The sequence below is a fragment of the Convolutriloba macropyga genome, chromosome 12 (assembly GCF_964194025.1).
Source record: "Convolutriloba macropyga chromosome 12, txConMacr16.3, whole genome shotgun sequence".
In the NCBI taxonomy this organism is placed as follows: domain Eukaryota; kingdom Metazoa; phylum Xenacoelomorpha; order Acoela; family Convolutidae; genus Convolutriloba; species Convolutriloba macropyga.
In genome coordinates, this window is record NC_134479.1 from 20,482,131 (window position 1) to 20,497,684 (window position 15,554).

At 29.6% G+C, this 15,554-nt stretch overlaps 1 protein-coding gene across 1 annotated transcript in view; it reads left to right on the top strand.

The window, feature by feature from the left end:
• Positions 1-643: 643 nt before the first annotated feature.
• Positions 644-15,554, top strand: part of LOC142350413 (uncharacterized) — a 51,462-nt gene continuing 36,551 nt past the window's right edge. Inside the window, exon 1 of the mRNA XM_075402260.1 lies at positions 644-758. Within this exon, the coding sequence (XP_075258375.1) occupies positions 677-758 (82 nt within the window). The 5' untranslated portion in view covers positions 644-676. The remainder of the gene's footprint in view (positions 759-15,554) is intronic.

Below are 15,554 nucleotides of genomic sequence, written 5' to 3' on the forward strand. Positions count from 1 at the left end.
TTTTATGAATCTTTTATGGCTACCAAGAAATCATACAAATCAGATATAACCCAGTATGATTACTAATTATCATATTTGAATTAGTACGAAGCCCATGAAAATTGTAAGATAGGTGACCCGGATATGCGTTGTTTTTTAAATTTTGTCTGAACTATTTTGGAAGATTATGCAGTTGCTAGCGCATTTAAATTTTAAAATTTGCAAAAACTTTTTAATGAACTGATTTCCGGTATCTAAAATAAATCTCAGCTTGGAAATTGATAAATCCGAGGCAATTAATTGTAAATGAAAATTGTTAGATCTGTGTACTATGTTGCATCCTGGTTCCAATTTTCAAAACACCTACTTCTGAATTTATACAAACGGCGTTGTACTAGACTCTTTTTATCTACAAAGACTTTAGATTGAGAACAAATAAATTAACAGTTTTTAAAACAAAGCACGCCATCACGTTGCAAATGAGAGCTCAATTCAACTTTGCTTCACATAGTTTTGAAAAACTCAATTTTCGCCATTTATAAAAAAAACTTTCAACAGGCGAAAACAACAAAGTCCGCAACTTTCAAAGAAACCTAAGTTACTGCGGTTGACCTCAATTTCTGCGGCAGAAGAATTACAATTAAAAGGCCCTAGCTGCGTGCTTTAATAACTTTTCTTTTGAAGAAAAATTTAAGTGATGTTTCTCCAAGTGTTTTACTTATCTCTTGTTTATTCTTCAACCGCATCTTTTATTACTAAAATTTATGGTAATTTGGAAGGTAAGAAAACTATTAGCCAGTTTTTTCAACAGTTGTTAAGGAAAATTTTTAATTTCTGTAAGAAAAACCTGGGTTGAGATCAAAAATGCTCCCTTTGTTTTAATTATTAAAAAGTAGTCAAGTTCTTCATTTATGATCCCATTTTGACTGAATAAAAACTTGATGCCTAAATTGTTAAACAATTAAGCAAGAAAAGAACGGAAGGTCACAACAACTTTCACAAGCAGCCAATAACTATAACACTTTAAAAGAATAGACTTAGAATTATTACAAGCTAACGAGAACGAAAGGACAACTTTGCGGCGGGAGTTGTGTACTGCTGCCGCGAAAAGATCCCACATCATAGGTTGCAGTGCAAGAAAGAACAAACTTGATAATTAAATGACGTTATCTCGACAAGCTGAAATGTGGGTGCTTGACCGGTCAAGTGACTTTTCTTGTTCCATGAAAACATATTGCTTTCTTGACTTAATATAAGTACACCAGGCTTTAATTAGGTTGCTGTATCGTTATGTTTTATTAGTGGAAAAACAGGGGTTCCAGCCACCAGCCCAATTTGTCTCATCCCCCTCATGCTAGCCGCATTCGGGAAAATGAGCCAAATTGTACTGGTAACTGGAACCCCTGTTTTTTCCACTACTATATACACAAACGAAAAAACAAATCAAAATTAAGCTTTAAACCCGCAAACCCGCTCACCCACAATTTTGCTAGTATTTTTATATAAATAACTCCACTTTTGCTTTGAGCCTAATTTAAATCTAATCAGGGAGAACTGGCCACAGTATTAATATATTTATAAACATGCTCTCTGAGCTGATTTCTAGTATGGGTGAATCTATTTCTTTTTAGGATAGATGCACAATCTGCATCTTCCATTTCTAAACCCAAAGAAAGAAAAATGCTTACAAACTTTACACATATTACACTCTAGATATTGATTTGGATTAACATAATGTTCTTCTAAATGTTTAATATAATCTTTTACCTTAACTATATCCTTGCATATATAACAAGACTATTCTAATTGTTTCCAATCATTACAACATTCTTTCCGATGCTTATTTTTACACCTATCCCTTTTCATTTTTCATTTCGAAAAATTATTTTTTCCAAAATTTTCCCTTATAAAATACACCTTGTCTCACTCAACTAACAGTAATGTGAACTTCTGCGACATCTGTAATTTATCCTTTGAAACAAAGAAGGGTTTTTACAGGCATCAATCATACGATTCTAAACATAAAGAATTGTTAGAGAAAATGTTTGGTTCTGATGAAGGTGGAGCTAAGACTGAAGAGAGAATGTATGAATCGGATTAAGACTTTATCTATCCCAAAACTAAAGATAACACTAAAGATATTATTAAAGTAAACCCATGACTAAACCTAAAACTAAAACTGAAGATAGTATCTACTCTGGATTTAAGTTTGAATGTAAAGAATGTCAAGCAGATTTTGGAATTAACTATTACTCTAACTACTCACTCATATATTCATAATTGCAACTATCTAGAAAACAGAGAATACTTTGATATAAACTCTAGCCAGAACATGAAAGAATTCTATATTACTGATAAAGCTGGAAATTACATTGAAGGTATAGATGACGCCATTAATAACTCTTTAGAAGAAATTAAAAATTGTTATCAATTTAGAAAAGTTACGAGTTTTAAATATAAGATCACAAATGAGTGTGAGTACAAGAAGAGAACCAAAGAAGAAATTAAAACTACTTAAATATTCTTCAAGACTGACTATATTATTAATAATGCAATATATGATATGGAGACTTCAATCAATGGTTAGATTTTGAAAAGGAAATGTATGAGGGTTATGGTTATGGCCTTGAGTTTCTTGGATTAAGAAGTATTCAGATAAATGTTGAACCGACAAACGCATCTATCGGTAGTTATATAGATTTACCTCCCGATCTCAAAAACTCTAAATCAATATTAAAAATACGCAACTCCAAATACAACTGCTCATAATTAACTGTTACTGCTTGGCTAAATGCCGCTATGGACCATGCAACAAGTGAGGGTAACTAAGTAGATAATCTAATTGAAGCACGACAACAAAATGAAGATGATTTTGATTATATAATAAGAATACAGAAATTGTACAGTTTTGATATTTGGGTATACACTCATCGTGGTGAGGGCAAAGTAGAATTGTTTAAACCGGTGGATGATTTTGATAAAGACAGAAAAAATGTCAGGATATTAGTCTGGGGGAACCACTGCGCTCTAATTAAGACAATAGAAACCTTGTTAGATCGACCAAATAAAATGAATTATAAACTCCATTACTGTGATAGATGCACAGATTGGTTTAATAAAATACAAATGTATTCACTCTTTCACACCAGAGATTGTTTGTCCTAATAGGAAGAAAATTATTTTTTAATTGAACATAAATGTCAGAATAAAAAAATATTATAACCGCTGATAGAGAATGTTGTGTTGTGGATGTCACAACTAAAACCCATAAATATGTAATAGCTGAACACATACCAAGAAGTGTCGGTTACATCTGGCAAAGTAATTTTAAAAACTACTTCGTTCTTGATTGCATCAAAAGACTTGCTAGCTAGGACCAGCATATAAAATATGTAATCTGAGAATCAAAAAACAAAACTTCATTTCTGTAACATTCCACAATGGCTCGCTCCGGTTAGTGATTTCAATCTGCTATATAGTGAACTGTTTAAACATAGTCATGATAAAAGAAAATTAGATAACATACCACTAGCTGCTGCTAAGTCTAAATGCTTAGTTATGGTTGTCTTAAATTCTTAGATAGTTATAAATTCCTAGCTATGCTAATTATGTTAGTCTCCCGAAATATAGTTCTGATTGTTTTTTAATATTATGCGGCGTTACATTAGATACATTTCAAGATAAACAAATGCTAGATAATTTTGTTGGAGCAAAGAGAGGTGGCACATGTGGTTTATTTGGTGATAGATATATTAATCGGCAAAGCCGCTTCGCGGATAGTATTAACATTGGCAATAGTAATAACATTGGCAATAGCAATAACAATAGCAATAGTAATAACAATAATAATAGTAATAACAATAATAACAGTTCCATATCGTTAATAGATGCAACAACCTATACGGCTATGCAATCATGCAAAAGTTACCCTGTAAGGATTTCGAGTACATTACTACTATTTCTCTATATACTATATTAAATACTCGAGATGATAGTTATCATGGTTACTATATAGTTTGTGATATTAATTATACTAATATTTGTAAAAATAGAACAGAGCAACTAGCATCAATGCCCAATAAAAGAAAGATAATTGACAATGAATTAGGCTATAGAGAAAGAGAGAATGGTAGGGCAAGGACAGAGAAATTTAGCTTAGATCAAAACAACAAAACAGAATATATGGTCCATTAAATGATGTTAAAGTTCTATGTTAATATGGGTGTAAAAGTAACTAAAATTCATAGAGTATTTAAATTTAAACATGATTAAATATGTAGAGAATATATTCAAAACAATACTAATAAACAGCAATAGCTAAAACTGAAGCGGAAAAGGATGTAAGGAAATTAATGAACAACTCACTATATGGAAGAATGTGCATGAATCCTCTATACTGCCTCAACTTAAGTTTTTACACGATGAAGAAAAGATTTTAAAAAAGTAATAGTAAAGCAACATTTAAGGGTAGAACTAGATATAAGGATTATAGCCAAATTGAATATATAAAGAAAAAATAGAATATGGTTCTCCAGTATATGCAGGCGTTTCTATATTAGAATTAAGTAAATTACACATGTATGATGTATTCTATAATATTCTTCAACCATCTCTCAAAGATCTGCAAGTCCATTATATTTATACTGATAGTTTCGTAAAAAGTATTACTGAAGGTAATGTCGACAATGAACATATGGTCCAATCGAGAACCACCATTCAAAACTAATAATAAAACTCCAAGTAAATTCAAACATGAATTGGGAAGTAGAATAATTGAAGAGTTTATAGCCCTGTCACCAGACATATAGCTTTAAAGATTACCCAAATAAAACTAAAGAGAAAGGAATAAAGAATTGTAGCAATGCTAAACCCGAACAGTATTATAATGCTTTAATGTATAACACGCAGAGAGCTGTAGATGAATGTAGAATACAAAAAGTTGGTGATAACATGACAACAACAAAAACAAGTAAGATCAGTCCAAACACATTTGATGATAAAAGGTTTTATATAAATAATATTAAAAGCTATCCCCATGATGAGAATCTATATCTATTCAAAAGAGATCTAGTAAATAAAATTAATGCTGCTTCGTTAGATATAGACCAAGACCAACTAACTAAAAATATTCTAGAACTAACCGTTAATGATGATAGAGAGTTAATTGAAGCCGCTATTAGATTATATAATGAAAATTATTTTTTTCGATATTGTTTTGAAGAAAGTTTTGTTATCAATTTTTCAATATACAAAAATTGGCTTAGCTAGATAAACTTATAGAATTAAACAGTCTATAAAAACAAAAGAGAAGAAATAGATTAGAAGAAAAATTCATACAACAGGAATATTATGGTGAAATAGAACAGTTATTTGAACCTTTAACTAAGACTTTAAATACGAATAGCGAATAATGGCAGGCCCGTAATAAAATAATGCAAACTATTCAAAATAAAACGTTGGAAGCATTAAATCCTAATAATGAACAACAAAGAGGTTTTCTTGAATTGCAAGCTACCCCCTTCACATTAAAAGATGATAGAGGCTAAACATTTGCTGTAGACAACGATATGATTGATATTTTGTTACTAATGGGTAAACAAGCAAATAAACAATTCGAATTAATATCAGTTGATCCGAATTCAAGCAAACTTAAAATAAATTGTATTGATGTATCTCTAGTACCCGATGGCATAAAATTGAAAGGTAAAGTCTGTGATTTTTCTAAGGGCTTCCTTATGTTCATTACTAATAAATATGTAACAAAAAGAGATATAAAAGGTGACGAAAACAAAAGAAAACATTTCCCAAAGGATGTTGGTTATAAACAAAGGGTATACACTAAAAGTAATAGATCAAAACTTATAAGAAGAATGTTTGCAAGTATCGGTGAACCCACTTCTCAGGTTATATCAATACCAACCTCCAGTGAAGATGAGAAATATCAACGTGATACTAGTGATTATGAGCAGGGGACAGCAGAAGAAGAAGATGGAGAGGAAGAAACTGATTACGAGACTGATAAACAAATAGAAGCTGGTGGTCTTAGCAAAATGAACCCAAATAACTTAATAGAAAAACTAGATTTAATTATTTTAGAAACCAAAGCTGGGCATGATGGATTATATGATGAATTGTTATATAAACCTAAACCACTATTATCAATGAATATTATTAATCAAGAGCAACTAGACAATTTTGTTTACAATTATGGTAAATGAGCTAAGCTATCAGGGAACCTGCTTTGCAGATGAATACATCCATAATGAAACAACAAGACACAATTAAAACAAAACAACAATTCCTAGCTAAAGAAATATTCAGTCCTCAAATAACGAAGTTCAAAAGAGATACAATAACACCATTATACAAAGATGAAACATGGTCAGCTGATTTGATCGATAAGTCATCTCTAAGTAAAGACAATAATAATTATAAGTTTATATAACAGTTATAGATATATTCACTAAATATTCATGGGCTATTCCATTGAAGAGTAAATCTGGTTTATCGATAACTAATGGCTTTAAAATAGTACTAGGTGAACATAGAAGACCAGAAGAGTTATGGGTAGACAGAGGTAGTGAGTTTTACAATAAAACATTTCAGTCTTCACTAAAACAAAATGAAACCGAATTATATTCTATTTATAGTGATTTAAAGGCTGTGTTCATAGAGAGATTTAACAGAAAATTATTACACTTAATTAATAAACCAATGTTCATCAATGGTGATGGGAATTGGGTAAATATATTAAATGACGCTGTTGAAACATATAATAATAAGTAACAAACAGCAATTAATATGACACCCGTTGATAATTCTAATAATCCCGAAAAGGATAAAAACTATTAAATCTATAAAAACTGTTAAATCTACCAAAGCAAAACCAAAACTGAAAATTGGTGATTATGTCAGGAATGATATATAGAATAGAATAAATTAATGGTGAAATTATAGAAGTTAAATACTATAAACAAGAATTATTAAAATCCGAGTTCGATTTTGTATCTAATAATAATGTTTTGGAATCATTAAATATAGACCTACGGTCAGCTACGGTTTAGATCAGGGAACCTGCTTTGCAGATTCAGTTCCTACTGTAAACTAGTACAAAGATTACAAGAAACAGATTTAACCAAGCGAAACATCAATCGGGGAACCCGCCTCTCGGATCAACATCAACAAACACCTTAACACTAAGTAAGGCTCGTGGGTTATTCCTAAAAGATAGTGATAACATTGACATGGAAGATACCTATAAAATTACATATGTACATCCTCCCATAGATGAAAAAGATGTTATTAATAAAGAGTATTGTGACAATAACTTGTTATCCTCTTCTAAAAAAAAAGATATTTTTAGTAAAAATAACTAAGAAAGGGTGACTTTGATAAAGTAACAACTAAAAACTTACAACTAAACAAAATACAAGTTAATGATGAACTAAATAATGAGTTTATTAAATCAGCAAATGAAATTAAAAATATCGTTAACTTTTGTAATAAAGTTGCTAGTGATACCATCTCTAAGTATAATCAATTAAAACTAGAGACTGATAATAATAAGTTTAATCAGAATATTACTAACATTCACCTAGATGATATGTTCACTACTGGTCTAGAAAATTTAATGAAATTAATAAAAAGACTAATTCTGCTGTTGATGAAGCCCTTATAAAGAATTAAAAAACAATAGTACAATATAAAATAGCTATATTATTGGAAAGTAAGCTAATAGACAACAGAGAACAAGTAAGACTTGAGATGCATTATAATTTTAGTCAAGAATATATAATGAAAGAGATTGAGAGTTATATTACTATATAGTTGCGACAATGACAATGACTATGACAATGATTATGACTAAGGCAAATTATTTTAGTTAATTAAAATGAAAGAAACTAAACCCAGTGCACCCTTACTTTACCCTTATATCACCTCTTTCTCAGAACAAAACATCAATGATAAAATCCTAGATATTAATAAATATAAAACCAGTATTAACATAAAAAAAATATTTTGAAAATCATTTTGAAATGGAAACTAATAACAATAATAAGAAGTTAAATAGATATAAAAATTATATTAACGTAGCTGAGATAACAGAAAAACTATTATCTTTAACAACAACAACTGCAACATCAACATCAGTTGCATTAACAGGTATAGGATTACCTTATTCTATACCAACAGCTTTCGCTGCAGCAACTGTTTTTGGTTCATTATCAAAAACATTAAATACTAAAATGAGAAACAAAATTATAAAATATCCGCAAATGTATATTTTAATTAACCAGTTTAGTGACAAGTTTAATAAGCTATATACTAAATAATGAACGAAAATAGATAATGATGAAAACAATGAATTAGTGAAGATATATGAAGAATATAAGAAGAACAAGAAAAACAAGCTGAGTGTTTTTTAAACTGAAGTTATTAGTGTCTAGTTATAATAATGTATTTAGTAATAATAATATTAGTATTATTATATATACTTAAGATTAGAGCTCTATCTATATTAGATATGGAGTTATATCCAGTATTAGATACGGAGTTATATCTAGTATTATATTTACATCTATATCTATATCTATATCTATATCTATATCTATATCTATATCTATATCTATATCTATATCTATATCTATATCTATATCTATATCTAAATCTATATCTATATCTATATCTATATCTATATCTATATCTATATCTATATCTATATCTATATCTATATCAATATCTATATCTATATCTATATCTATATCTATATCTATATCTATATCTATATCTATATCTATATCTATATCTATATCTATATCTATATCTATATCTATATCTATATCTATATCTATATCTATATCTATATCTATATCTATATCTATATCTATATCTATATCTATATCTATATCTATATCTATATCTATATCTATATCTATATCTATATCTATATCTATATCTATATCTATATCTATATCTATATCTATATCTATATCTATATCTATATCTATATCTATATCTATATCTATATCTATATCTATATCTATATCTATATCTATATCTATATCTATATCTATATCTATATCTATATCTATATCTATATCTATATCTATATGTATATCTATATCTATATCTATATCTATATCTATATCTATATCTATATCTAAATCTATATCTATATCTATATCTATATCTATATCTATATCTATATCTATATCTATATCTATATCTATATCTATATTTATATCTTTATCTATATCTATATCTATATCTATATCTATATCTATATCTATATCTATATCTATATCTATATCTATATCTGTATCTACATCTATATCTACATCTATATCTATATCTATAATTAACTATCTCTTCTTTGTGCCTAAATTTAACCCTCTATCTTTCTGTACTACTTTTATACGCTCACCAGTAGTTGCAAAATTAATTAAATAAGGTGTGGCTGATAAGGCTCCTCATGCGCCTCTACTTGCAGCCGCACTTCCTATTTTACTTGCTATTCCTATTGCTCTTACTGGATTAATAGCAACTTTCTTTCCAAAGTTAACCGTTGCTTTACCAACACTCCTAAAGAAATCTTTCAATCCCTCAGCTTCTATTGTTGCATCACTGACAGTCATTGACTTGTTTCTTTTAAATTTAGTAAAATTACCCCTGAACATTTTAGTTCCTTTAGCTATAATGGACCCTCTTATTTTATTAGTACCACTATAATGTCTACCAGCAACACAAAATGAATTAGTTTTAAACTTATTATGGTTACCCATTTTTATATATAAAGAAATGGAAGTTGAAAAGTATAATCGTTTTGTTGTTAATTCGTCACCTAAGAGTCAGGCTAAAACCAAGCCTAAGACTAAACTTGAAGCTAGAGGCTCATCTCTAGAGAATAAAAAGAAATCAGATATTATTTATGCTAAATGCTTTGTTAAGACTAGTCAGAGATAGTTTAGAACTATGACTATAACTAAGATTAACAATGACTATAAATATACTATTATTATTAACTAGAACTATAACTATATCATTAGATATAACTAAGATATAATATCAACCATCTTATTACTATCACTATTAACAATAATAACCTTTCTAGTTAAAACTAATGCATGACATATAACATCTGCAACTGCAGCACTAAATTTAAAATTAAGTTGTATTGGTTGTGGACCTATATGATTACTTTGATATCTAGTATCAAATACATTTATTCTGCAACTAATTTTGAATGTTCTATGATTTATACATGATTTAATGTTTTGAGGTAATCCATTATAATCTTTATTAAAATTAACAATCTCTTTAAAAGCCTCATTATAATTATTAGTACCATATTTATTATTCATTCTATCCTCAAGATAAAATTCACTGCCAATCTTAAAATAACATCCAGTAACATTCAATATATCAAATGTACATGCATCATGGGTTTGTTCATTAACATTATTATTTTCCAAACCAATTATTATATATCGTGGTCTTTCCATACCAACTTCCATAACAAGATCAAATAAAAAGAGAGTAGCATTGGGTACATTCTTATAAAAAGTCTTTCTTTCATGATAACCAAAATCAATATTTTTCTTTTTATTTAATCCTTTCTGTTCAATAATTCTATTACCATTACTAGGATCAATACTAGGTACACACAATGATATATCCCTAATATCTATATTACCATCATTAGCTACTGCATCAGCACCTGCATTAACTCTAAATAGAGCTCTATCATTATTATTTTTTTAAATATTAGTTCAAACCCTAAACTATATACAATCTTTCCTAGCCATTCAAAAAACCAAATAGATCACTCATCTTAACCATCATATACATATGGACTCGTTCTGCAGCAGCATGATCACCTTTAATTTGACTATCTCTATTACCTTGATTTCTAACAAAACCGCTCTCATATTCATCATCTGTACTAATTAATAACTTATACATTATTAGATTAGGATGACAACGATCTATATATTCAATAGTCCTATCGCCACTTGTTTCAAGCTTAACTGAACTAAATAATGCCATCACACCATAATTAACTAATCGGATATTGGCATTATTAGCAAATACACCACCAGCATTATCTGATACAACAATCTCTATCTCTAGATATGAATCACGTATATTTAGATGATTCTCTTCTCTATTGAGTTTGATATTAATATTGGTATTAACCGTATTCATTGTTGCCAGATTTTTTGCTTTATACTTTATAATCTTACTTTTGTGTATATGGTTATTATAAACATAGGGTTTATCCAATTTGAAGTCCTTTTTTATAAGTTACAAATTGATAGATTTAAAGTTATAAAAATAACTAAAATTATCTGCGAAGCAGTTTCACCGATAGCTTTATTTGAAAAATAAAAATTTTTGATCCGCGAAGTGGTTTCTCATTTACGCAAAGTAGCAAAACTGATTACCTAATCATACATGTTCTACTATTTGTTATATTAATAAAGTTATTTGAATAATAAACATAACCGACAATTTAATCTTGTATGAAACACAACGATACATGAAGCTCTAACTAGAACTAAAGAAGAACACTTACTCAATTTTAGAATGATAAAGACAACAGAAAAATTTAACTTCTGTGAACCTATACTTATTTCAACAAAATTAGGTTTAATTCGATTATCTGTTCATAACTCAGTGTCTATTGTGAATAGAAGGAATAAGCAATTTTTATATGATACCCAAGGCGAAGCATGGTCAAAGTCCCGTATTTTAGCTGTTATACTTGGTGCATCAGTTTGATTGAAATGGCAGAATTAATAAAAGAAGAAACTAATGGCAATGTTATAATAGAACCTGATAAGAGTACAATGAAATGTATACTGGAAATAAAACAGGGTTCACTTAACTTTGATATAGAAAACTGAATGACCCCTTTACTAGGATTTAGAAAAATAGTGTTTGAACAAGGTAAATATACATTCCAAAAGATTATTGATATTATGAGTTTTAGTAATATTAACATCGATTGTAATGTTATATCCGGTGTTAAAGCTAAGGGTAATAACACAGACATAATATATACTTTTACTCTAACAGAACCACCAGGCTACTTGATAAATATTATACCAACTAATATCTGATATCAAAATGTTTCAAAAATTAGAATAGAATATATTGAATTTCTTATTAAAGATGAGCATGGAATACCAATTGATTTCAATGGTGATGAGTTGAGTTTTACTTTACATTTGATATAGATTTAGTCATAGTCATTAATATAGACTTATACTTAAATTTAGACCTCGACTTATACTTATACTTATACATACTCATAGACTTTTGCTTATACTTATACTTAGAATTAGACTTAGATATAGACTTAATCATAAATAATTAAACTAAAAAACTTTCCTATACCAATGAATTCTTAATTTACCATTAATATTTCGATTTTTAGATACATCAAAAACAAGATAATTGTAAGGCTCTCTCCATAACTTAGTAGTTATAATAGCAAAATCTTAATAATCAAGATCAACTTCATTAAGGAAGTCTCTTCTTAATGGATTAAGTACATTACCTCTTTGTTCAAATAGAATAAGAAGATTGCAATTCTCTCTAACACCACGTCTATCCAGAGAGAATAGATTTTGATTAAGATATATCTATTATGATTATTATGTCTACCTCTACAAAAATATTTTTTAGTAATTGGTTCTTTAGGTTCAACATCATCAAAAATCATGAGTTTCTTTAAGTTTTCAGGTAGTTTGTTAGGTGGTGGTAGTTCTTTTATTTCCTTAATAAACACGACGTCTTCATACTTTAAATCATCTTATAGATTACCAGTGTGACCATTGATGTATATTCTATCAAAGTGTATACTACTTATAAATAGATTCTTTAATAAGAATGTTTTTCCACCTTCATTAGGACCAGATATTACACATCTGAAGCTTTCTAGGAATGAGGCATTTAAAATAATATCATCATCATCTAGCCGTGATTGTAGACTACCATTAACACTGACCTGCAAAGGGGGTCCACCCTTGGTTGGCGAAACAAGGCTCGCTCTTCCCCAAGCAGGTGCCCTGATCCGCGAACCAGTTTTTTCGATCGATGTATTGTTGGTATGACTATTGTGAGCTGGAGGTTTTTTCGCCAAATAGTTTTGTATATTTAACAATGTCATGATCATAACTATCAACTGGCAAGTGGGTTCCCTGATTGAAATTGATATCTGCGAGGCAGGTTGATTAGCATTAGCATTAGCATTAGCACTGACATTAGCATTAGCATCTGCGAAAGGGCGTCGCCCTTGGTCCTCCAAGCAGGTTCCCTGATTTGCATTATCTTTTTGCATGGGAATTAGCAGTAACATTACCATTGACATTAGCATCTGCGAAAGGGCTTTGCCCTTAGTCCTCCAAGCAGTTTCCCTGGTTGACATTATCATTAACACTATCATTAGCATTAGCATCTGCGAAAAAAGTCTGCCTCTGGTCCTCCAAGCAGGTTGGCTTGCCACGGACTCCGTCCGTTTCCTGAGTGACATTATAATTAACATCAACTCCAACTCTATCTTCAACTTCAACGTTAACTTCACCTTTAACTTTACAACCCAAACCACAAACACTCATCATACATCCCGAGGCATTTAACTTGATTAATCAGATTATAGAGAGCACTCTTAATTCTAAATCCTTTATCAATAAGATAGATCTTATATAAACAATAAGCCCCACAATAAGAGTCATCATATTGTTGTATTCTTTCGTTAGAGCCTAGATTAACATATTCTTCTAGGAATAATGGTGGAGTTTCAACACAAATCTATCAAAGTACTACACAGGACCAACTTCTCTTCTTATAACTAAACCCAATGAGCAACATCAGTTCGATGTAGATGTACAATAATGTTGACGTCGGTTCACACACACCATCCGGGTTCTGATCTCTCATACTATCTCAATTAGAGTTAGACTTATATCTTTACCTATATCTTCTATTCTTATTTTACTCATAGCTTTAATATCAATACCAAATTTATTGTTGAATTCCTCAAATGATAGGATGAGCATTTTTATATGATGAAAAACGGAGACCGGTAGTGCAATTATAATATTTATATTCCTAATTTTGTTTTGTTATATAGTATAGCATTCAATACCAAGTAAATATACAAGACTAGAAGAAAATTTTGGCGTGTTTATAAATAGAAACCTAGTGAGATTTGAATATGAAAAGTTACCATTACATACTATTGTTTATGGTGGTACTGGTACGGGAAAGTCTTATTTTGTTAGGCAATACTTGAAGTTGTATCAGGATGAGGAACAGGAACATGAGCAAGATTACGACCAGGAACAAGATAAAAAATACAAAATCATAGTATGTAAAGATGAAATAGATTAGATCAATCCAGAAACTGGCAAGCCCTATGCTGAATTTAATACGTGTGATATAAATGTGATCATATCAAAAATTATGCCTAACTTCAAATACAGTGTAATTATTCTTGATGACATGGGTAATAAGATTAATGGGGATATTGCTTATCATTTTACAGAAGGAAGACATCATAATGTTCAAATGACTGTAATGTGTCATAAACCAGCTCAGAAAAAAAGTTTGGCAAGAATGAGTTGTGATACTATTTATATAACAACTTATAATAGGGCAGATATATTTAAAAATTTTAATGAAATATATAAATGTGGTCATAGGTTCTTTGAAATAATTAATGAGTTAAAAAGTAGCTACTATAATTTTACAGCTCGAACGGCTAATGAGCTTCGTTATGGTATAATTAAGTATAATAAGAAAGAGAAAACTTTTATTATTATTGATAGAATCAGAATTATGATATATGACTCGAGAGTTGGTTTCCTAGACTTGAAAGCTCTTAGTTGAAAAGATAAAATAGAAACTGATGAGATATATAAACTTAGCGTAAATGAAACCACTAATGATTAATGCTACAGATAGAGATGCTATTAATATAGACAATTATCAGTTCTACTTTAATAAACTTTTTTTTTCAAAAGGTTTTAAAAATCAGAATGATGTTTTAACAAAAGAAACAGTTAAAGCTGATGGTCTAAGGCTAGTATCGACTGTGAGTGGAATTATAGCTACATGTTTTATGATATATAATTGTATAAAACTTGATACAGCAGTAAGCACTGCTTCAAATGTAGCAGCACATTCAAGCACTATGTCAAATGGAACAAGTACTTTATTCGGTCAAGGTTATGGGACTCCGTCCATGTTACACCATGGTGATGAGGATGTAGAAAGTTGCTTAACAGGTCGGGAAACCAGCTTCATGGATCAGGGAACCTGCTTGGCAGATATGATTTCACCCAACAGGGAACCTGCTTTGCAGATGAGAAAGGATGAATCCAGTCTAGGATTGACTCAATTCACAGATCAATATCTGAATAAAAAGACTGGTACTTTAAACAAAAAGGGTAGAGATGATTTAAATAACCTCAATAGAAATAATCAAACATTTAGAGATAAAATAAAAATTCCGTTGGAGATAAAGCCGGAATGAGTAATGATCAAATTATAGTTAAAAGATATAAACA